Source organism: Hyla sarda, chromosome 9 (genome assembly GCF_029499605.1).
Source record: "Hyla sarda isolate aHylSar1 chromosome 9, aHylSar1.hap1, whole genome shotgun sequence".
Classification (NCBI taxonomy): domain Eukaryota; kingdom Metazoa; phylum Chordata; class Amphibia; order Anura; family Hylidae; genus Hyla; species Hyla sarda.
In genome coordinates, this window is record NC_079197.1 from 149,515,087 (window position 1) to 149,538,880 (window position 23,794).

General features: G+C 48.4%; 1 protein-coding gene across 15 annotated transcripts in view; it reads left to right on the forward strand.

Moving 5' to 3' along the window:
* The window catches only part of KCNK6 (potassium two pore domain channel subfamily K member 6), a 95,418-nt gene that overhangs the window by 40,679 nt on the left and 30,945 nt on the right, over positions 1 to 23,794 (forward strand). For 6 of the 15 annotated variants that reach the window (XM_056537643.1, XM_056537639.1, XM_056537638.1 and 3 more), the window contains one exon: positions 22,230 to 22,546. In XM_056537643.1, coding sequence (XP_056393618.1) covers positions 22,240 to 22,546 — 307 coding nt within the window. In that variant the 5' untranslated portion in view covers positions 22,230 to 22,239. Of the gene's footprint in view, positions 1 to 4,394; positions 4,644 to 12,866; positions 13,240 to 14,399; positions 14,740 to 22,229; positions 22,547 to 23,794 lie in introns of those variants that run through there. The other 9 variants (XM_056537632.1, XM_056537635.1, XM_056537636.1 and 6 more) reach the window with 4 other exon arrangements.

Consider the following 23,794-nt stretch of genomic DNA (forward strand, 5'->3'; position numbering starts at 1 on the left):
CCACCTAGCCCCGAAAAAAGCCAGCGCAAAACCTCGGATCAGAAAAAACTACGCAAAAGTGACAACCAAAAATCCGACCCACAGCCGCCACCAAGCGACCCAAAAACTGATAGGAAAAAACGGTCGCCGACAGCAAGGCTACCCGCTCACGGGCCCAGCCCCTAGGTATACACCAACATCCCACCAACCGCAAAGCAGAAAAGAAAAATCACCCCCCGCCATGCGGCAACCTCACCTCACTGGATCGCAGCACAGCGGGAAAGCACCCTTTTTTTTTTTTTTGCACTGAGTAGTAGGTGATTCACACGAACAGGTGAAGATACCCAGCGTCACATACTAAGAATGTTAATTGGATACATGCAGAATACAGACCAAATCTCGAACCTCCTTGGATAGGAGACACAGCAGTTAACTTTTTTATCACAGCCTATCAAAACGAAATAGGAAGTCAAACAGCAGAACCAAAAAACAAATCCCCTATCCACAGACACATTTGGAACCTTCGGGACCCTCCTCGACTGTAGACATCCCGGCCTCCACACCAACCCCAACCACTCACAAGCGCCTCACCGTGAGTGCGACCAAGTCGCAGGAGCCACCAAAGCGGACCAAGAAATACACCACTCTCCACGATGACCCACAGGCCGAAAATTTAACCACAACTGTATCACTCAGTCCTACCCCGGGACCCGAACCCGAGGTGGTCTCCCATTCCACAGCCACATGAGCAAACCTTCCGACTCCACCCGAGGGAGCAACCTCCGGAACCACTGCCAGAGAACGGGACAAAGCGTCAACACCCAATACCGACCCCAGGGAGTACAGCCGCAAAATAACCCTTATCTCCAAACAGCGAAGCACTAGGTGCAACAAGCCGAGCGCAGGAAGAAAGCCGAAAGAAAGAAATAATAGCAGTGACAACGCCCCAAATGTCAGACCGACAAAACGCCCCCGATCACTCAAATCACACCCAAAAAAGAAAAGCATCACCAAATTAAAGCGCAACCAAGCGTCACAATCCTAGAACATGAGCTGCCGAAGCAAGCACCCAAAGTCCCACAACCAACACCAAAGGAAAAAGCGCAAACAAAAAACCCAAGCATGGCAGAAACCCACTGACTACCAAGACACCCAGTAGTAAACCACCCTGCAGCACCACTGGAAAACCAAAACACCACACCAACAACCAACCAAACCAGCCACACCTGGGAACAGAGCGAGCTCCCCATGAGCTGCAACGGGGGACTGAAAGCAGGCCTGTCCACTGCATTACGCCTGAAAAAACCTCAACCAACCGGAACATCAGCCCTTAGTGCACCAGGGGCACATATGCGGGGGCACAGATACCACACACCCTCGGCAGCCAGAGACAACCTGCAGGAAAAAACTCTGCCCAGAACCACATTCCACGTGGAACATTCAGTAAACCAGCAAGGACCGGAACCGGGGCACCTAGCGAGCCCCGAAGAAACCAAAACAGAGAAAACGCAATTACTCCCTGACCATAGGAAAGCAGCAAACCAACGCCAACACGGCATGCGGAAGACATGCTAATCTCCTCAAAATCGTTCCAATTTTAACATACATGCTGCCGAAGCGAGCACAAAATATGGACGCTTCACAAATTTGCATGTCAGCCTTACAGCAACAAACCACACCCCAACAAGTGTAGAGCACAGGAGAATCAACCTCCGGAATACCACCACGAACAGAAGAAACCACACAGGCAAGACAAACGAAGACACAAGCAAAACCTACCCCCAGAGACTCAAGCGAAACCTACCCTCCACCACATCAGCCAAAGCACCCAGCACGACATACAGGAGTCCCATGCCTACATGAGATTGGGCGAAACAGGAAAAAACAGCAGACAAATACACTAGGACAATGGAGCAGCGGAGAGAGACTACAACTTAAGATGGAGAGATAAACCAAACAAAAGGGGAGAAAACCCAAAGAAACAAAACCGTGATTGGGTGGCAGCCACCGATTCAGGAAAAGGAACAAGCCTCGGGAGCTAAGTCAGCAAAACCCCGGCCACCCAGAGCGTAAGGCCAAAAGACCACACACCCAAGCGCGCACCGCAGAAAATGATACCCTACCAAAGCACCCCGTCAAGAAGAGACGTACCCAACTCACAACCAGAGACCAACACAGATATACACCCATATCCGAGACCCAAACTCAACAAACACACGGGAACAAAAGGACGAACACTACACAGACGTAGCCATAAGCACACAAACCAGGGAAGGGGCAAAGCCCCACATCAGAACACTCACCAATTCCAGAAAATGGAGAAGCACAACAGAGGGAGGAACCACTTCACCACCGCCGCAGGCGTGGGACAAGGCACGCTGGAGACCGCCGGGTCGCGGGCACTCGGCCGCCGCCCGGAACGGCGCCGGAAACCACGCCGGGAAAACAGCAGTAGAGGACTCCGAGGGAGAACCCTGCGGGAAGAATCGAAACACCTACTCCCCACAGGTGAGCAGAAGGCCCAAAAAACACCGCCTGTGCCGCCCCCCAGGGCCAGAGCGAGAGCGGCGACAAATACGTCTATGCCCCCACCCGCCCCAGAGGGGGAAGAGCAACACGAAATCAGGGGAGCACTCCCTACCCCTCCACGGGGGGCATTGGAGAGGCAGGAGGAAGGAGGACAGCAGCGCCAGCAGAGGGGGGATGGGGGGGGGGGTTGGGAACTCGGGGCAGAGAGGTGATGGGGAGGCGTGGGGGGGGGCGCAGTGGCTGCAAGAACCATGGGGAGCACTGGAAGAGCACGAGGAAAAAGGGGGGGGGGCAGCAGCAGCCACGGCAGCAGTGGGCAGGGGGGGAGTGCTAGTGTGGTGGGGGTAAGGAGCCGGGCAAAGGAGTGGGGACGGTATGAGGGCTCATATGGTTCGCGTTGTGATCTGAAGCTGTCCGCAGTACCATTATCGTTTTGATCAGAGTTTGAGATCGCTGTTTTTCATATTTACGGTATAAAAGGGGTCAAAAATACGCTATTTTGGACTGTGAAATTTATTTATTCAAGTAATATTATTACTTATTTATGTATTATATTCATTGAATTATTTAATTTTTTATCGTTTTTTTTTATTTATTTTTTTATTATACACGTACGCCATAGACGGAGCGCCTAAAATAACGATATTTTTTTGTTTTTTTAAATTTATTTTTATTTATTTTTTATTTATTTATTTATTTATTTTTTTATATACTACGGACATGTACGCACGCGGCGATACCACACATGTGTATGTTGTTGTAATATACAGTATTTTATGTATTATTATTTTATTTTATTTATAGATTTTAATTTTTTATCATTACTATTATGATATTTTTTTTTCTTTTATTATTATTATTTTGTATTTTTATTTTTTATTTATTTATTTATTTTTTTTGATGGGGAAAAGGAGGGTGATCAAACGTGTAAAATTGCAAGGGTTAAAAGATCTTTATTAACTTAACTATTCAAATACTTCAACTGTTTTTTTTTTTTTGCAATGCTATAGCTCCCCTAGGAGCCATAACACTGCACACACTGAACCTGACACCGATCACTTGCCATGTAGTAACATGGCAATGATCGGTGTTATCAATGATTGATTGCTCAAGCCTGAATTTCAGACTTGGAGCAATCAATTGAGGAGCGGACGCGCAGGAGGCGGTGAGTGACCCTCCTGCTGCGTCCCAGCTGATCGGGACATCGCGATTTTATCGCGATGGTCCCGATCAGCCCGCTGAGCAGCCGGGATGTGTTCAATTACATTATCAGACGCGGCGATGACTCTGATCGCCGCGTCTGAAAAGGTGATGCCGGACATCTGCCAGATCGGCGATGTCCGGCATTATCAGGGGTCCTGGTCGCTAATAGCAACTGGGACCCAGCAGCTATAATCCAGCTCAGCCACAAGCGAGCATGCCAGCCCTCACCCTCCTGCTCCATCCAGGCCACAAATAAGGGGCAGCAACATACCAACCAGCATCCAAAACTCCGGGTCCTGGGCAGATTGAGGGGGGAAGGGAGGCACCACAGCTATAAATACCCAGGGGAGGGCCCCTGAAAGCCCGGGAAACTATTAAACCCCTGATTGGTGCACTCCTTCCCCCCCCCCCCACCCATGGGACATACCACTATAGTTACCAACAAGTTTTTACAGGCGGGGGAGGGGGCTAAAAAACATTGCCTGTATATTTCTTAACCCCTTAACTGCTCACCAGTCAGGGGGCAAGCTAGTTATGCACAGCTTGCCCCTCCAGGCTCCCCCTCTATTTTGCAGGCACCCGGTTGTAATTCGTCTTGTGACCAGACTTGCGGGCACTAACGTGTTAATATTAATTGATACTGGCACCGGAGACTTGATACTGACAATTGTTGGTGTTTCCAGAGTCTGCGCTGCAGCGGGTGCTTCACAGGTAACAACAGAGACAAGTGCTGCAGCCGGAGCTTCCAATATGGCTGCGCCCAGGGAACTTCCTGTTTTAATCCGGTCAGCAAAATCTTCCCCTGTGCAACACAGGGCGGCTCTTTGGTTCCTCCCCGCAGCACTGAAGAGGCATCACCACTGGGGACTGATGGGGCAGAGCGGCGACCGCTCGTGCACGCGGAAGACACAGGACCAGATTAACCCTTTCAGGTAACACTTCTATGCAGTTCACAAAGTTCACAGTAGCAGATAACAGTCATTTCTTCACCTCTCCCTCTATTTCACAAGCGCCTCGGGTAAAACACTTTTCACTGATAAAGTCCCATACACTTTCTGGCGCAACTTTTATTCGCATTGGCATGCAATTTCCTGACAATACTAGACACCCGTATCCTGTTCATAGGACGCCAAAAGTTGTGGTATGGGGTGTGATGCAAAGGGCAGATGAATTTACCCTAGGGGTAGATGGCATTAACCCCTTGTATTCGTGATGCCAGGGTGTGGTTTATCCTCAATACCACCAGAAGGTATACCGCTGGAACCTGGGCTAGGCACGGGGGAAATAATGACTCAGACACCAAGTAATGGACAACGGTAGCTTTGCTGAGGTTAGACAGGTGGAAAAGTCTAAACAGTTCAGCCAAGCCCACGGAGATGACCAGTGACTCAAAGACCTTAAGGGCTTGCTGGGACTTGTGAGGTCAATTTGATGCAGGCCATGTTGACTTGACAAATGATGACTGTGACTGATTTGACTTGTGACTGACAAGACTGTGACTGTGGCTTACTTGTAGCTTGTTGCTGCAGACTGGACTTGAGGCCTCCTATGACTCTGGACACACACTTAGGCACAACTTGACTAGACCTCAGCAGGAAGTAAGAGAGAGAGCAGAGGCTCCACCCAGAGGTTTTAAGGGGGGAGGCTCTGGGGGATCCCATTGGTAACTCTTAAGTAAGGCTGGGTTCACACCACGTTTTGTTAAATATGGCTCCCGTATACGGCTGGGAGGAGGGGGGCGGGGATTAATCGCGGCACCCGCACTCAGCCGTATTCGGGAACCGTATTTAATGTATGTCTATGAGCCGACCGGAGTGAACCGCAGCCTCCGGTCGGCTGCTTTTTCGGCCGTATGCGGTTTCCCGACCGCAGGCAAAAACGTGGTTGACCACGTTTTTGCCTGCGGTCGGGAAACCGCATACGGCCGAAAATGAAGCCGACCGGAGGATGCGGTTCACTCCGGTCGGCTCATAGACATACATTAAATACGGTTCCCGAATACGGCTGAGTGCGGGCGCCGCGATTAAGCCCTGCCCCCCTCCTCCCAGCCGTATACGGGAGCCGTATTTAACAAAACGTGGTGTGAACCCAGCCTTACCTGGTCACTGACAGCTCACATGGTAAACAGTCTTAAAGGGTACCTCTCATCAAATAAACTTTTGATATATTTTAGATGAATGAATGTTGAATAACTTTCCAATAGCATGTTAATGAAAAATATGCTTCTTTCTATTGTATTTTTCCTGATCAGTCCTGTCAGCAAGCATTTCTGACTCATGCTGGAGTCCTAAACACTCAGAGCTGCCAGCCTGCTTTTTTCACAGTCAAACAGGCTGTGAACAAAGCAGGCTGGCAGCTCTGAGTGTTCTCCTTTGTGAACAAAGCAGACTGGCAGCTCGTAGTGTTTAGGACTCCAGCATGAGTCTGAAATGCTTGCTGCCAGGACTGGTAGGGAGACCCCTAGTGGTCATTTCTTCAAAGTGGAAAATTAAATAGAAAGAAGCATATTTTTTAATAACATGCAATTGTAAAGTTATTCTGCATACATTAATTTATAATATATCAAAAGTTTTTTTGATGAGAGGTACCCTTTAAAGTGACAAAGCTTACTTCACATATTACACAGTATAATACATAATAAACATATTTACATGGGGGACAGATGCAAGGGGGGCCCAGGGGACATTGAAGGGAGGCTGCCTGACAGGGTAGCAAGAATACAGGGTAACACCTCTTGTACTGGGCCACCACACAGTGAACTCGGAAATGTTAAGTGGTCCCATAGAGAATAAATGCTGAATGAGAAAGCCCTGGACTAGTGGCCAGGAAGGGGTTAAGAATATCAGGAGGTCAGTGAGCGGGGCTGGAAAGGGGAGGAGTTAAGGGGGGTATATATAGGCAATACGGGGTGGGGGGTCAGTTGGCAAGTGGCCACAGGAGCAGAAGTGCGTGGCTGAAGGCGGCTCACCTGAGATGGCTTCCCTGACGGCGATGCTGGAGCAGATCCAAGAGGAGGCACCCAAGCGGGGATGGATGGCTGGAGGAGCAGTTCGCCGTCTTGGTTCCGGAGCCGGCGAGCAGGTTGGAGGTGCCGGCTCCTAGGCATAGTGGTTGGCACTCCCGGACTACTGATCACCAGTCCCCTGATGGTCGTCGCCCCCCCCCCCCCCGCTCCAGGCGCTGGCAGGGGGGGCGGTTCTCTGGTGGGCGCTCTGGTGTGGAGGGTTCTAGCTGCAGTGGAAAGCCGGGTATCGCTGCGGCCCGCCCTGCAGAAGAGGAGTCCAGTGGGGGGGCGGGCTAGGTGGACATCATCAAAGCGCGCTACGCCTATGCTCGCTCCTGCGTCCTTTGGGCAGAGTTCAGCGGGCCTGCTTCCTGTGTTGGCCTCTGTAGAAGTGCACACAGCGGCCTCTGGTGTGGAAGGGGGCCGGCGGTTACGGCACTGCGTGGCCCCTGGTGAACTGATTGAAAGGATTGGGGCAGTCAGCTCAGTTCCCAGTGCCGACAGTGACTTGGATGCCCTGGCCTTGGATGACGGGGGAGAAGGGCCCCTTCGGCCTGCGCTTTCTCCGGTTCCGGTGAGGTCCGCTACTACAGACGGCCTGTCCGGTTCTGGCTCTTTGGCTACCCACCTGGCTCCAGTGCTGCCTGCTGCTGGTGATGCTGGGGCGGTTGCTGGGGGGGGTCCGCTGCGGTGCCATCAGTGACGTACGGGAGATGGTCGGAGATGGAGGTTTGGAAGTGCTGCTGCGTTCTTCACCAGGAGTGATGGCCGCTGGTTCACTGTCAGCGAGATAGGGTGAGTGCACCACCATCTCTTGTTGGCCAGGGGGGAAGGATCTGGGTAGCGGGTTAGCTGGGTTGCAGTACTTTTTGAGTGGGATGCAGGCCTTATTGAGTGGTGTGGCTGTGGGAGCATTAGGGATGTCCCCGGTCCATGTGTAGGGTGCGTCGGGGTGGGCGTCGGTGGCTGTGGGGCCTGTGGTGAGTGGGGCGCCTAGTCAGGTTGTTGGGACTTCGGTGGGGGTGGCTCCTGCGGGGATGGCGCTGCACGGTGTGGCTCCAGTCGTGGCAGGTTCTAGTGGGGGTGATGTTCGCCTGGCGGACGCTGCACGGTATATGTCTGTTTTGAAGGGCCGTTGGGGGAGCATTTGATGGGGGAGGTGCAGGAAAAAATTTGGAAAAGGGAGAATGTGGAGATTTTTTTCCTTACTTCCGCTGGAGAAGTTCAATCTGGATAGGGTGAAGCCTGATGAGGGGAAGAGGAAGGAGGAGGAGGAGCGCCGGTGGTATTGGCTGATACCGAAAAAATTCTCAAATAGGCTTCAGGCCTTTGCCATTTTGGCGAGTGTGGTGGGAGAGAAGGCTCCGGAGAAGGGGGGGGGGGGGGCAGCAGTCCTTTCGGGACGGGCCAGCGGCTCTGGTTCGGGGCGGTCGGTTGGTGCAGGACACGGCATCTGCTGGCAGTTCAATGAGGGGCACTGCAAATTTGGAGCGGACTGTCGCTTCAAGCATGAATTCTCCGGTTGTGGCGGTTCCCACAGTTTGTCCCATTGCTTTAAGAAAGGGCGGGGGCGTGTTGAAGATGCAGACCCAAAGGGGGGCGACGCCGATGCGGGTGGAAAGGATGGTGCCTTTCCTTGATTGGTATCCAAATAGGGTGGCTTCCGCTTTGTTACGGGATGGGTTTGCAGCAGGTTTTCGCATGCCTAGCGTGGCACGGGGGGGGGGGGGGGGCGAGGGTCGTTGTGCGCAATTTGGTTAAGGAGAAATTGTTGAAGGAGTTGGCTTTGGGCTGGATGATTGGGCCGTTTGAGCCCAACAAGTTTCGCCTCATTGACCATCTTTCTCATCCTGCGGGGAGTCGGTGAATGATGGTATCAGCCCGGCGGTGTGTGCCGTGTCTTATACTTCTTTTGATGCGGCTTGGTCTGGGTTTGGCGGTATGGGTGAGGTGCGTTATTGGCGAAGACGGGTGTGGAGACGGCTTTCCGTTTGCTGCCTGTGCATCCGGATAGTTTCTCCCTGTTGACTCGGTGTTGCACTGGATGATCTTTTGGTTTATTGGTCTGGCGGGGTCGTAAGTTTGGGCAGTTTTGTTGCAAGTTATGGAGCGGGTGGTGCGCTGGTTTGGAACCCCATTGGCTCCGAAAAAAACTGAGGGGCCGGCCAATTCATTTAAGTTTTTAGAAATCATTATTGATACGGTGGCTTTGGAGTGCCGTTTGCCGGATGAGAAGTCGGGGGAGTTGCGGGAAGGTGTGTTGCGGGCCTGTAGGTCAGGGAAGTTGCGGCTACGGGAGGTCCAGTCTTTGCTGGGCCGTCTTAATTTTGCATGCCGTATCATCCCGATGCGATTGGTAAAGGTTCCCGAGACACTAGTTCTCAGGGAGAAAAAAACGGTGTACCGAAGCGCTCTCTCCTCTGTGTCCGCTTACTGTTGGAGGTTCCGATCGTGGTCATGTGAAGAAATAGCCAGACTCGATGCGGTTGGTTAATCACTCAGCGATCACGCTCCAGCCGAGTCACATCGAGCGTTCGAAGGCCTTCGGTCACGTGACACGCCAGCGTGTCCCCCGATTGGCCAGCCGGCTATTTCTTCACATGACCACAATCGGAACCTCCAACAGTGAGCGGACACAGAGGAGAGAGCGCTTCGGTACACCGTTTTTTTCTCCCTGAGAACTAGTGTCTCGGGAACCTTTACCAATCGCATTTACTAGACGTCCAGGACCCACAGGACGCCACGGTGTCAGCCGCACCTCCTCAATCCAGCGATTCCCGATTCACCGGGATACAAGCGCTATATGGTGTTATGCCCAGTGCATAACACCCTAAGGTGAGCAGGTTTCTTTACATCACGCTCATTTTCTCTGCCAAACCACATTTACCGCACATTGTTGCGCTATTCTTGTGTTTCTATTTTTTTCATATATCGAGTATCATCCCGATGGGGAGAGTTTTTTGCCGGCTGCTACGACCAGGGCGCGGCACTCTCATCATGTTGTACACCTGTCGGCCGATGTGCGTGATGATCTGGGGGTGTGGAGGGTTTTTCTGTAAAAGTATACCGGGTGGCCTCTGGTTCTGGACCGGCCTGTCTCGAGCAGTGATTTGGGCTTGTATACTAATGCGGCCGGGGGGTCTTCGGGGATTTCTTTCAGGGGCAGTGGTGTGCCGGTCGGTGGCCGGAGGCTTGTTTCCCATTGTGGTGGCGGTGGAGGTCTGGGGGTCGCAGCTGGGTAGTCGCAGTGTTTGCTTTCACTGTTTTTGAGTGTGCTCCAGGCTATTAACCATCAGACAGTTTTGAGGGGATCGGAGTTGAACAAGCATTTTGTGGCTGGTCATGTTCCTGGGGTGGAGAACTCTGTTGCAGACGCTCTCTCTAGTTTTCAGTGGGACTGCTTCCTGGAGCTGGCGGCAGAGGGGATCCCTTTTCCTGTGAGGTTGTGGAGTCTGGTTTAGTGGTAGCCTGGGATTTGGTTTGTCGGTCGGTGTGTGGCGCGACTTGGTCTTCGTATTGGTGCTGGTGGATGGATTGGGAGGCTCTAGTGGGGCGGTTGGGAAATTTGGTTGCTCCAGCAGATTGCGAGGCTGTTGTCCTGTTTTATGTTGGGAGGGCATTTAGTGAAGGGGTGTCCCTTTCTGGTCTTGGTCCCGGGCTGGTGGCATTTGTGTTCTGGTCTATGGCCCGGGGTTTCGGGAATGTCACGAAGTCTTTCCTGGAGTAACAGGTGGTTAGGGGTTTTCAAAAAGAGGCGGTGAAGTGGGATAGGCGCCGGCCGGTTTGTTTTCCTCTGTTGTTGAGATTGAGGGAATTGTTGGGAGATGTTTGTTTTTCTACATTTGAGACCTTATTGTTTCAGCTGGCGTTCTCTTTGGCGTGTTGTGGGTGGTCTTCTGATGTTGGATGTCCGTGTCCATGAGGGTTTGCTGGAATGTTTGGTGCGGCAGTCCAAGACGGACCGGGCGGATCGGGGGGTGATGGTTCGATTGTCTCCGCTAGGGGGTTCCCCTATGTGTCCGTTGGCTTGCTTTCATAGGTTTATGGAGGTGCGCCTTATGGGGGGGGTGGGCCGTTATTGGTTCATGCTGATCGGGGATTTCTTTCACGCTTTCAGTTCACGTAGGAAGTGTCTTTTGGCGGTGGGGTGTGGGGAGGAGGACTATAGTTTGCATTCCTTCCGCATTGGGATGGCTACTGAGGCCTCCCATTGGGGCTTAGGGCCTGAGGTGATTCGGCGCATTGGGAGGTGGGAGTCTGTGAAGTGTCGCATTTATGTTAGACCTCATTTGTTATGATGTGCTGTATTTTCTGTTTCTTTGCTTGTATTGTCTGTGTTTTTTTTTTTCTTTGCATGTGCTGTGCCTTGCCTGGTGTGGATCGCCGGTCACTCCTATTAATAATTAATTCCATTAAGATTTAAACACTTTATAGGGCTCTGAACAATTACAAGGTAACAGGTAACTGCTGTAAAGTGTGTTAGTGCTACTATATTATAATGATGTATGCTGTAGGCTCCTGTGGCTATTTATCGTGCATAAACTTTGCAAAATGTATGTTGTCGTCTCCTTATGTAAGCTTCACATACTTATACGCACACACACACAAACACACACACACACATATATATATATATATATATATATATATATATATATATATATATAAGGAATATGCAAAGCAGCTCATCACACCTTCTCAGGTAGCGTTCCCTAAACATCAGCTTTTAACTCCAGTTACCGAGTCTCAGAAACTGATTGGGATTTCAAGGGGTACTCCATTGGCCAGCGTTCGGAACTAAATGTTCCAAACGCTGTTTTCGCGCTGCGGGGGTCGGCCCCTGCAGAGCAAAACAGCGCTTGGAACATTTAGTTCTGAGCGTAGGCCAATGGAGTACCCCTTTTATGCCAAGCCAGAAGTCTCCCCAGAAGGGAAGAGGACCCATCTGCAGACAGCTGTTTCAGGGTGTTGCCCCTCATCAGTACAGAGCAGGGTGTTGTGGCTTGGCTGGTGAGAGGCCTGTTGCCTGGACAACTCTTCTTTTCCCAGAATGCCCAGTGCTAATGGCCTTTCTCTCCATCTCTCCACACACCAGAAATGGTGTCTCCATTAGGAGAGTATTGGAGAGTATTTACCCCCTTTGCATATATACAGAAATGTCATACACTAATAAATAAATAAATAAACAATCTGACTCTTTGGAAAGCACAGATGGAGAACAAAGTTATCAGTAAAAAATTCAGTAAGCCATAAGGACAGCAAGCATGGAGGTAGACTCTACAGATCATATTACCAGAGTGACAAGATCCCCAGTGATCCCCAATATGCATGTTTCGGGCCCTTTGGTCAGGAAGTCTAGCTGACTGTATAAAGAGTATGGGGGCCTCCTGACTCTTCCCCTGACAGATGGGGGAGAGAAGGGTCACACAAAAAAGCTCAAGAAACATCCTATAATTTTTTCAGCTGGAGAATTACAGTTTAAAGAACAGTATGTGAACATAGCCTCATAGTATCAACACAGATTGTGCGACTATGTGCTTGATTTTATGCACCTCTTTGCAATACTTTTGGCTATAGCTGGTCCACCAGTTCCACTAAGGTTTGGCTCACGCATAGTATATTGATCTATATTTTTACCGAAAGCAGGAGTGAGTCCAAAACACAGAAAAGGTGCAAATCTTTCCATTTAAGTTTTTTCCCTGTGGTGGTTTCACTCCTGGTTTATGAACCAACAGTAATTTCAGATATTGACCACAATGCTGTGCGTGAACTTTTTTCCCTGTGCGTTTGACAACCTGTCAATAAGGGATGCTAATGTTTACCTGGCCAACCTGATATGCGTTTTTCTGTGGTTTATACAAGTTCTCAACATTTTTGCAAAAAAAGTAAAGGTTTTGTTGCGATTTTGTGCAGATTGTTGCAAAAAATGCAGTTTGACCATTATACGTTAACTCCATCTGACTGGCTCTGGTTTTGCTACTTGTTTCTCTTCTTACACAGTCGTCTCTTTTCTAACCCTACGCCTCTCCTACCTTTCCTATAATGTCTCAATGACAGAAAGCTCTCTCTTTAGCCTCAGTCTTTATGGTCTCTCCTCCTACAGACACACATAGGTCTCTCTCCTCCCTTTCTCGGTGGCTGCTGTCTCTCCTCCCTCCCTGCACTCTCAGGAAGTTCTGACTTTTCCTCTCTTGTAAAAGTTTTTGTTGCTCAGAGGTGCAGAGGGCAATAAAGTGAACAGGAGAGACAGGGGGAAGGGAGGTAGAGAGACTGTGGGTGCAATATACCAGCCGCGAGCACCCACAGGAGACTGGGTGCTAGATAGAGAGGGACTGCAGAGGAGATCTGAGGTGAAGCACAGTAGGGCAGGGACTGGAAAAATTGAGACATAACTATGTATACATAGGGACAGGGAGAACTGAATGTAAAAGAAGAGACATCTAGGCTAGGGGCAACCGACATATAGACTTTCTATCTCCAAGAGGGTGCAAGGAGACCTGGAAGAGGAACCACACACCGAGCAGGTGAGTGACAGTTTTATATCACTGCTTTACTATATTAGGTATCTTTTATGCTTTTGTTGTACCTAAGTTGATATGAGATTTCTGTATTTCTAGAGGTAGACTTTCACCCTCTGGGAGTGGCGACCAACGTTTCCCATTTACTTTCAATTTGCAGAGTATTACCTTTTATTTCCGCCTAATATTCAGATGATAATATATGGTAGTAACGAGAAAGAAATCAATTCTATTGTATAAAGTCCTGTTGTATACTGATATAGATACTAGGCAACACTAGAGTCAGCAAACAGAGATTTTATGTCATCCCAAAGAGGATGTATACTTCACCCTAGAGGCCCTCAAACGAGTAGATTTATCAAGTTGCCTGTGTCTCTGAGAAAAGAGAGCCTCTGTATATGTAGCCTTGAGAAACTTCAGGCCATCATCAGCTTCTATACCGTTGGAGACATATCTACTTCTAAATAGTCGAAGGAGATGAGTATCAATGTAAGGTTCCAAATAATGGGCATGGGAAATGTTTATATGATTGTCCCCCGGGATCTGAAGGAATTCAGGGTTATAATACATATCGGCCAAGTGGTATTCCAACAGTCAGGTACTAAAGAATGTGGTTTCTCTAGGCGTATTATGTATGTGCTGGTTTGAGGTGTGGATTCTTTAGAGGCCATACATATTCTTTAGAGGCCATACATATTCTATCTCTTCATACACATGGATATTCAGCACAATCGTTCATGTGTTTTCAACAGAAGGAGGTGGCATAGGCCACTGCACAACTCTGACAGTGCCTTATCTTTCAGAGAAGGGTCGGGCGGTTAAAATCCCCCAACATAACCAGTTTGGGGAAAGTCAGGAGGTCAATGAAAAGAAAGTCTGCAGGTTCTGCCATCTTTTGACTAATGTACATAGGTACCGTAAGGGTACTTTTACACAGCTGCCCAATATGAGTGACAATCGACTATGTACAATTCGATCGTTGCTCGATGAGGATCTTATAAACAGGCAAATTATTGTCCACACAAGCAATCCCTGAATCATTTATGTGACCATTCACTTCCATTATTGTTGGCAGTATATTCACTATGTACATGAGGAGATGTGATAACAACAAACAATGATTTATAGGACTGCACAATCAATGTGATGATTGCTGTGCCTTTTAGATGGACCAATGATCGCCCTATGTGAAAGAGACTCTGCTGCAGGAAGGGTGCCCACTCAGAATATTCATGGATTGCTCGCAGAATGGCTGGTGCAGTAGAAGTGTAGTTAGGAAGGGAGACAAAGAGAGCAGTCAAGATGCAGCAAGCGAGAGGATGAGACAGAAGCATAAGCCAAGAACAAAGCTAATGGTCAGAGCCAGGAGTAGACCAGGAGGTCACAGATGAACAATCCAAGGGGTGGGTCAGAGGCCATATCCAGCAACAAGACTTAGGCCAGGACCAGGGTCAGTGAGGGTGCAAAACCAGGAACAATAGCAAAGGGAACAAAAGCCAGAACAAGGTATGAACCCGGACACAGGTATCGGTAATTATCAGTCCCAAGTCCCCTTCAATTTTCTAACTTTATCTCTAAGACTGGATTCGCACTATTGAATTTCCGATCATAATTCCATTTAGAAATTGCGCTTGGAAATTCCAATGCAGCAGAACCCTGTTGCTGCCAATGTGATTCCACTGCACAGTGCCCATTGTGGAATTTCCAGAACTGACTTTCACTGAAAGAGAGATCCGCCAGAAATACACTGCTGTACTGCCGTCTTGCGTAAAACTTAACTTGATAAATTAATTACCACTGCTGTAAAAAGTAGCAAAAATATCCTGAAGCACTGTACTGTGCTACAAACATACACACAAAAACAGCTCTAAAGACAGTGATAAATTCCCCCCAAATTCTAGCATACTTTTCCGTAAAGGACATATATCATCCCCAAAAATGTATCCCCTAGGGGATAAGTTTTAGTAGCGGGTGTCACCCCTAACTAGAAAGTTAGTGAACAATAGACTGCACTTTATTGACTAGAAAGTTAGTGAACAATAGACTGCACTTTATTCTATTTGACTGTAAATCCTATTTGACTGTGAGGCTATGTTCACACATAGTGGAAATGCTGCTTATTTTCCATCTAGGTTGGCAGATGGACAATCGTAGGTCCTGGTGTGGTGCCCACATCCCATTTTAATGTATAGAGTATTATCCACTTCCTTTTTTGCTAACGTGTATTTCTACACGAGGGACAATTAAAACCCATTAGATGCAACAAGGACATACAGACCAAAGAGTAAGACTGTGCAGGTGCTATGGGGCTCATGGAGAAATGGGGACCGGGAATGGTTGGTCCCATTCAATTTGCTATAGGGGAACTGTGTTAACAGCAAATAAATGGGGGGGGGGGGGGGGGGGAGGGGTGTTACTGACCTCAGGGTCATGGAAAGTAGGGGGAAATAAACACCAGACCTTTTTATCCTGGGGCAAGATCAGATGCCATAATAGGAGGCCCATTTTAATCTTTAATATCGGGCGCCCTTTCTTCTATATATATGTTACTGATTAGATCAAACATTGTTGATGTAGAATAGTCATGGTTTGCTATGACAAAAGATAAATGATTAGGAGACTGAGAAGTTAATGAGTAATGGCGGCTGTAATGTACAACAAGTCTGCAGGGAAGTACTACATTTAAGAAATTTTACAGTATGTTAACTAACAAGGATCACACCTAGATGCAGAATGAGATGTCCTGCAGCCTCCTTGTTACATGGTGTGACATTCTTCTGTAATTGAAGTGTTTCGCGGTTAAGCAACTAATGAAGCGTAAAATGAGCTTGTACTTTAGATGCGGACCCCTACTGGAGCGTCTGCTGCAAGAAAGGCTTAGAGATTAGAATAAGGGGGCTCTTACACCTTCAGTTTTTGACATTAAAACCAAATGTGGATTAAAATAATAATAATAACACCTATCTTTGACATAAAAAAACAAACATGATAAGTTCTTCTCTTATATCGCGGTTGTCAACCGTTTTAACTTTGTCCTATGTTGTTTGATTCTCTGTTTTGAAACAGTTTCCAATAAAAACATTTTTAAAAACAAACAAACAAATAAACAAAACCTGACCATGTAAGGCCAGGTTCACACTACAGAATTCTGCCTCTGAAATTTCACCTCCAAAAGAATAGACTTGTCCATTCTTTAGGCTATGTTCAGACAGTGGAATTTCTGTAATTCCTCACAAATACCATTTAGCAAAGCTTGTTGAACAGAATTGTGGAATTTGTGCAGAATTTCCGGGAATTTCTGTGTTCTCAGAACACAGAATTCAGCCGAAATTCAAGCCCCATTGACTTCAATTAAATTCCGCAAAATACGGGTCGGAAATTCCTGTGCAAAGGGGACCTTGAAATCCCATTGAAGTGAATGTACAGTATATTTTGGCAAACGAAATTCCGCCGTCTAAACATAGCCTTAAGCGGAATCATTTGTGCTAACATTGCTGTCTGGAGCTTCCTAGTGCGGACAGCACTCAGAAGTGTGGTGGCCCAGTACGCTTGCTGCCCTGTCAGGCAGCCTCCCCACAGTGTCCCCTGGGCCCTCTTGCATCTGTTCCCCCCCCCCCCTAATGTATTATACCATGTAATGTGTTCAGAAAGCATTGTCACTTTAAGACTGTTTACCGTGTCTTGTCATGTGATTGTTACCCAGGAGGTACCAGTGACCAGGTGATCCCAGGGGTGACCTATGGGCTCCCTGCCAGTCTCCCCCATATAAGCCCTTGGTGGAGCTAGCTCTCTCTTTCCTTACAAGTCTTTGCTGAGGTCCAGTTGAGTCCTAAAAAGTGTCCAGAGTCATTGGAGGCCTCAAGTCAAGTCTGCAGCCACAGTCAAGTCAGCCCCTGTCAGCAACTGTCAAGTCAGCGTGGCCTGCATAAAATTTTCCAGCCCTACTACAAGTCCCAGCAAACCCTTAAGGTCTCTGAGTCACTGTAACCTCTGTTGGCCCTGGCTGAACTGTATAGACTTTACCATATGTCTACCCTCAGTAAAGCTACCGTTATCCGTAACTTGGCGTCGGAGTCATTATTGCCTCCGTACCTAGCCCAAGAACTAGCAGTATGCCTTTGGGTGGTATTGAGGATAAACCACGCCCTGGCATCACGAATACAAGAGGTTAATGTCATCTGCCCCTAGGGTAACAACATCTGTCTTCATCACACCCCGTTACCACAACTTTTGGCGTCACGAACAGGATATGGGTGTGCGCCTTATGCAACAAGTACTCCCCTGTCTGAACTGTGTCCAGTATTGTCAGAAAATCGCATGCTGATGCAAATAAAGTTTGCGCCAGAAAGTGTACAGGACTTTGTCAGAGGAAAGTGTTTTACTTGTGGCCCTTGTGAAATAGAGGGGGAGGTGAAGAAAAGACTGTTATCTGCCGTTGAGGATAGTGCTGTAGTTGTGAACAGTTGTGCAAAATGCCGAAGCAATGTTATGTGACAAGATGTCTGCCACTATACCTGTTGGAAGAAAAGTGAGCAAAAGGATTCTGCCAAAGTCTATGTCCCGCCCCTGGGTGTGGAAGCCAAGTTGCAGTTCCTAATCCTAAGTGGAACTTGAAAGGTCTGCCCCTTGTTGCCGGGGGAGCAGAAGAAGAGGACGCACCGCTTAGTCACTTCCAGTTACAGGCCCTGCTGATGATGAAGTTCTGGCCGGCGGCCATTTTTTTGGAGACCGGTATAAGAAGCAGAGTGGAGCCGGATCTCTTCAGTCTTGTGGAAGTTCCTGGTGAGAGCAAGAAGATGGCGGATGCGCAGCAGAGCACAAGAACAGAGAGTCCCAAGATGGCACCGGAGGTCCGGCAAGTTGCCGCGGCACAGATGTTCCAGGAGTTAGCGGATTGTCTGCAGAGATTCTCCATCTGTGCTGAAGATGCCCACCTTAAGGTTCCTTTGCCGAAGACACCTACCTGAAGGACAATGGGGATTGGCCTGCAATTCTGGCGGGTGAAACGCCTGCATCAGTGCGAGAATCTGTCTCCCCATCACCGGACCTGGGGGATCCTGGGCGGAGATCCACACGAAGGAGTTGGAAGTGAGTCTCCATCTACCCCTAGTCCAGAGCCAGCACCCCAGGTCCAGCAGCCCCCAGCACATCCCCAGTCACCACCCTTACCTAAGTGGCTATTTGGCGACGAGCCTGCATTGATCCAGTTCATGAGGGATCATCTCCTACCGCTGCCAGGGAAGTCTCATCTTTCTGTCCCAACTGCCCAGGCTGAGAAGAACAAGCGGGAGGGGACAGAAAAGCTGAGAAGGTCACAGAGGAGAGGAGTATGGCCCTAAAGTAGTGCCTTATGAAGTATGCCAAATCCAACAGCAGGACACTAAGAGCCTTGAGGCCTTGTATATCAGAAGGCTGGAGCAACCCCGAGAGGGAGAGCTACCCCTAGTGCGGCGGAGAGCCACAGTCATCAAGTTCAACATAGTGAGGGGGTATGGCACATTAATGGACTGTCACCAAGGTGGTACTATTCTGGTCAACCGGAGAGCGGTGAAGAGAGACTACCTCCCTACACCTCTACACTCCCTACGCGGGAAAAATTGTAGAATACACCCTGGTACAGAGCCTGTGAGGGGAATGGGCAGCAGCTGTCACTAGGCCCAAGAACCCAACACAAATCCCCTTTGTCTACTTCCCCTCTGAAGATTGGGATTCAGATCCATTTGGTCTCCTGCCACCAAGCGTCAAGGGGAAAGTCATCCAAGAAGAATGGTATCCTGAGTCACCTGTTATGGACCCCAGATATCTGCGTCGATGGTCTTCTTCAGATGTGCCCAGGCCTACTCCTGTGGTCGAGGAGGTTTGGCCTAACCAGCGGGCACCAACCAAAGTGCCTCGGCCCACTCCTGCAGAGGAGGAGGTTTGGCAGGCCCAACAGGCACCTATGCATCATTCCCCATTGGCACAAGTTGCTGCTGTACAAGTGGTGGTCACAGTGAGCCCGACCATCACTGATTCCAGCCTGTCCCATGTGTCGTGGGACACTCATGTCAGCCCTATGGGCACAGTCTCGTGGTCCTAGGTACTGTACTTGATGGTGAAGTTGTAATTAGCTAATCTGGAAGCCCAACGCTGTTCGATGGCACCCAACTTGGCAGTGTTCAGGTGGGCCAACGGGTTAGTATCCGTGTAGACAGTGTATGGTGTGGGGGCCAAATAATCTGTGAACTTTTCTGTCACGGACCATACCAGGGCGAGAAGTTCCAATTTGAAGGAGCTGTAATTAGCATAATTCTTCTCTGCTCCTCACAGGCAATTACTTGCTCTTGTCTTTCCTGGACTTGGGACAGGACAGCTCCTAGACCTTCAAAACTGGCATCAGTATATAGCCGGAACAGTTGACTGTAGTCTGGATACGCCAAATTCTGTAGGGCTACAGCATACGCTCTCAAGGTCTCACCTGGCTTTTGTCGCCTTGCATACAGCCGGAGATGTACCTCTGATGGAGAATGTGACTGAAATACCTGGTACAGTCCTCCAAAGATCTGCTCCACCGTTGCCTTCTCAGATGCTCGCCAGGTGCGGACTTCCTCTAGTGCCGGTCCCTGGAGTTGTCCTGTTAGCAGTTGCACCTGTTGGTTAGGAGGGAAAGAGTAAAAGGCAAACAAACTCTGGATCCTCTCTTTAAAATCCATCAGGGTGAAGGGGACTCCATTGTAGGTGGGAAGGACAGGGTTCCCCATGAATACCGGTGCAGACGCTGGAACACCAGGACCGTTGATGTTGACTGGGGGCAAGGGGGGTAGGACCCTGGCTACTGGAGCAGGCGATGACCTTGCTACTGGAGATGAAGGGGCGCTGGTGCCCAGTTGATCTGTGGTGCTGGGTTCAGACATCCCGTTGCTTTTTGAGTGCGCTGTCGCTTTAAGAAGAATAGGATGCTTTCTCCTTTAAGATGACTGCTGAAGTGCTGCAGCGGCTCTAGCTTGACTGATGGGGGCACTATTGTGGACACTCCCCCTCTATTTCGCAGGTGCTCTATGATGATTAATCTTGCGACCAGACTGGTGGACAATCAGACAACAATAAATGGTGAGCTCAGGCACCGGAGACCTTATACTGATGATAATTGGTGTTTGCAGAGTCTGCGCTGCAGCGGGTACTTGGTAAATGACAGCCGGAGACGAGCGCAGCAGCCGGAGCCTCCGGCCTCCGGTGCCTCCATATTGGCTGCGCCAAGGGAACTTCCGGTTTTGGTCCGGTCAGCAAAATCTTGCGATCTTGTGCAACTCAGGGTGGCTCTTGGGTAACTCCTCCCTGTATTGAAAAGACGTCACCGCTGGGAACTGACCGGGCGGAGCTGCGACCGCTCGCGCATGCGGGAAATGCCGGACCAAATTAACTCTTTCAGGTACAGACTCTATACAGTTCACAATTGCAGATAACAGTCTTTTCTTCACCTCCCCCTCTATTTCACAAGCGCCTTGGAATAAAAACTTTTTACTGACAAAGTCCCGTACACTTTATGGTGCAATTTTTGTTTGCATCTGCTTGCAAATTTTTGGCAATACTGCACACAGTTCAGAATGGGGGGTTTCTTTTCGCATAAGGCACACACCTGTATCCTTTTCGTGACGCCAAAAGTTGTGGTGAGGGCAGATGGAATTACTCTAGGGGCAGATGGCATTAATCCCTTGTGTTTGTGACGTCAGGGCGTGGTTTATCCTCTACACCAGCAGAAGGAATACTGCTGGATCCTGGGCTAGGCACGGGGGCAATAATGACTCAGATGCCAAGTTACGGAACAACGGCAGCTTTACTGAGTCAGACAGGTGTAACAGTCTATACAGCTTGGCTGGGCCCAAGGAGGTGACCAGTGACTTCAGGGACCTCAGGGCTTGCTGGGACTTATGATGGACTGAGACAATTTGCTGCAGAGCCACACTAACTGAAGACAGATTGACTTGGACTTACTTGTCTATGGCAGACTATTACTAACTTCACCCCTTCTGTAGCTTACCAGGCTTTGACTTTACCTGTGGGGTACTGGACTTTAGGATCCATGGCTGCATGGTAGACTTTAGACCTCCTTAGGACTCCAGACACACACCTAGGTCTTGACCTTACTGCAACTCAGCAGACTTAAAGAGAGAGAGTGAAGAGGCTCCACCCAGGGCTTCTATGGGGGAGACTCTGGTGGGGTCCCATAGGTCACCCTTAGGTCACATGGTCACTGGTACCTCACTGGGTTACAATCACATGACAACAGGTCTTAAAGGCATAACACATTTTACATGCAATACTCTTTATAACAAGCATAGAAGCATATATACAAAGGAACAGGTGCAGGAGGGGCCCAGGGGTCACTGTATGGAGGCTGCCTGACAGGGCAGCAAGGGTACAGGGGTGCAAGTCCTGTACTGGGCCACCATACTGTCAAAGTCAAAAGTTTTGATCCTTTGTGGTCTCAGTGTTCAGACCCCTACCAATCTCTAGATAAAAATGCCCAGTAGCTCACTTCATTATGCGGTCGTCTTGTGCAACTGGATGGAGTTTGCGGCCAGCTGAGCGGTGAAGCAAGCTACCATGTGCTATATTTACAGATCGGTAGCGGTCTGCATAGTCAGACCCTGACCGTTCAAAACTTTTAACTTGTACCTGTGATATCTCAAGTTTTGTATAATGACAGGGACACTTTAATGCCAGAATGTCATGTTCTCATTCTATCTCCAAAAAGAAATGTCATTAGTAAACCTTAAACCATGACTCAACCCTGCCAGATCTGACATTATTATGGGATTTGTTTTACAGTAGGTTATGATGTTATCTTACGGTATGAGGTTTTCTTGAGGATATGTCCTACTTGTCTAAGATAGCATAAGATCTGTAATATTTAGTATGTTGGGTGTTGAGTCAATTCTGTGGCACAACGAACTAGAATTTGAGAAACCACTAAAAAAATTTGTAAACTCAACCATTTTCTCTTCCTTTTTTTCTAGTTCTTCTGAGATGAAGTCCTGGCTGGTGCTTACGCTGCTCATAGTTGGCTATTTGGCCTATCTTTTTTTAGGCGCACTGGTGGTCTCCACTATTGAAAGTCCATATGAGCAAAGTTTGCGTCAGGAGCTGAAGCGGCTAAAGCAGACATTTTTAAATAATAGTCCATGTGTGAATGACAGTGGCTTAGAGGCCTTCCTGGAAAAAGTGATCAGCGCCAACAGGTTTGGGGTCTCGGTCTTGTATAATTCATCTAATGAAAGCAGATGGGACTTTGCATCTTCCCTCTTCTTCTCCAGCACATTGGTGACCACTGTCGGTGAGTACTACACTTACCATTGCATTTTTTTATGGAGTTGAGACTGTTAAATTAATATAGCATAGTCGGAACATTGTGATATAAGAGGTGAACAACCAACCCCGAGTTGTGTGGTGGAACATCTTGGGTTAGATGTAATGGTCAGCCTACAAAACAACATAGTCATCCAATCTGGGATTCTCAGGTTTAGAAAAAAACATTTCCAAATACCTTTACCTTTTAGCCATGAAGAAGAACAGCTGTAAAGAGCATCTGGAAGACTGTGCATATCCATACATTACACGGACAACCATTGACTTCACTTGCCATTATATAAAACTTTATTTCTCCTGTTGTGGCCCTGTTAAGAATTTGACCTCTTCATGTGAGGTTCTGCAGAATCCACAATCATTGTTGAGGGTCCCAGCACCTTGTGGTCTGAATTGTAGGGGTGTTGTCTAACCGAAAAGCATTATTTAAAGTGGATGGCCATTTATAGTGGATCAGTCATTTGTCTTACTAAATACTTATATATGAATAACAATTCTGGTGTATCTTTTCTCTTAACCCTGCATTAGGCTGTTCCTCTGTTATTACTCCTGAATATATATGAATAAATTGTCAGGTGTTACCATTTCCCTTCCTAAAGAGATGTGTCCCTACAGTGCTGATTAGACAGTTTTAGATTATGCAGGAGCCCCCCCCCCCCCCCCCCCAGCCGGTAACGCCAAGTTGTCAATTTATATTTATACTTTAATAAAGTTCTAAGATGCTCTAGTATATACAAAGATAGATGTCAGTAAATATAACAGGTTCTCTTAAACCTACAGTATATAATAGCTCCAATGTTTGCATACTGTCAAGAAGTGACCCATTGACCTCAATGCTGACAGCTCACAAGTCTGGTTATGCTTCTCTAGTTTTGGAGATCTGTAGACATACATAGGGTTAATGTACACATGCAAATATCCTGGTGGCTTTTCCTAATCTTCCCTATCAGAATGAAAAAGTTAGTGTTATAAAGTCCATAGGCCTCTGGTAGCGTTTCCGCCCCCTTAATAAACTCGTTTATGACACACACAGACCAGTCACATGTGCAGTAACACCTGCTCTCCGGTTACACTTGGCGAATAGAAGTAAACACAAGAAATACATCAGCCTGTATAATCCAATGCATTTACCTCCCGGGCATTGGAAAATGTCTAAATCCTTGTTCAAATATGAAATGTGTACACATCTACTAAGCTAAGCGTTACTCTCTCATAGAAG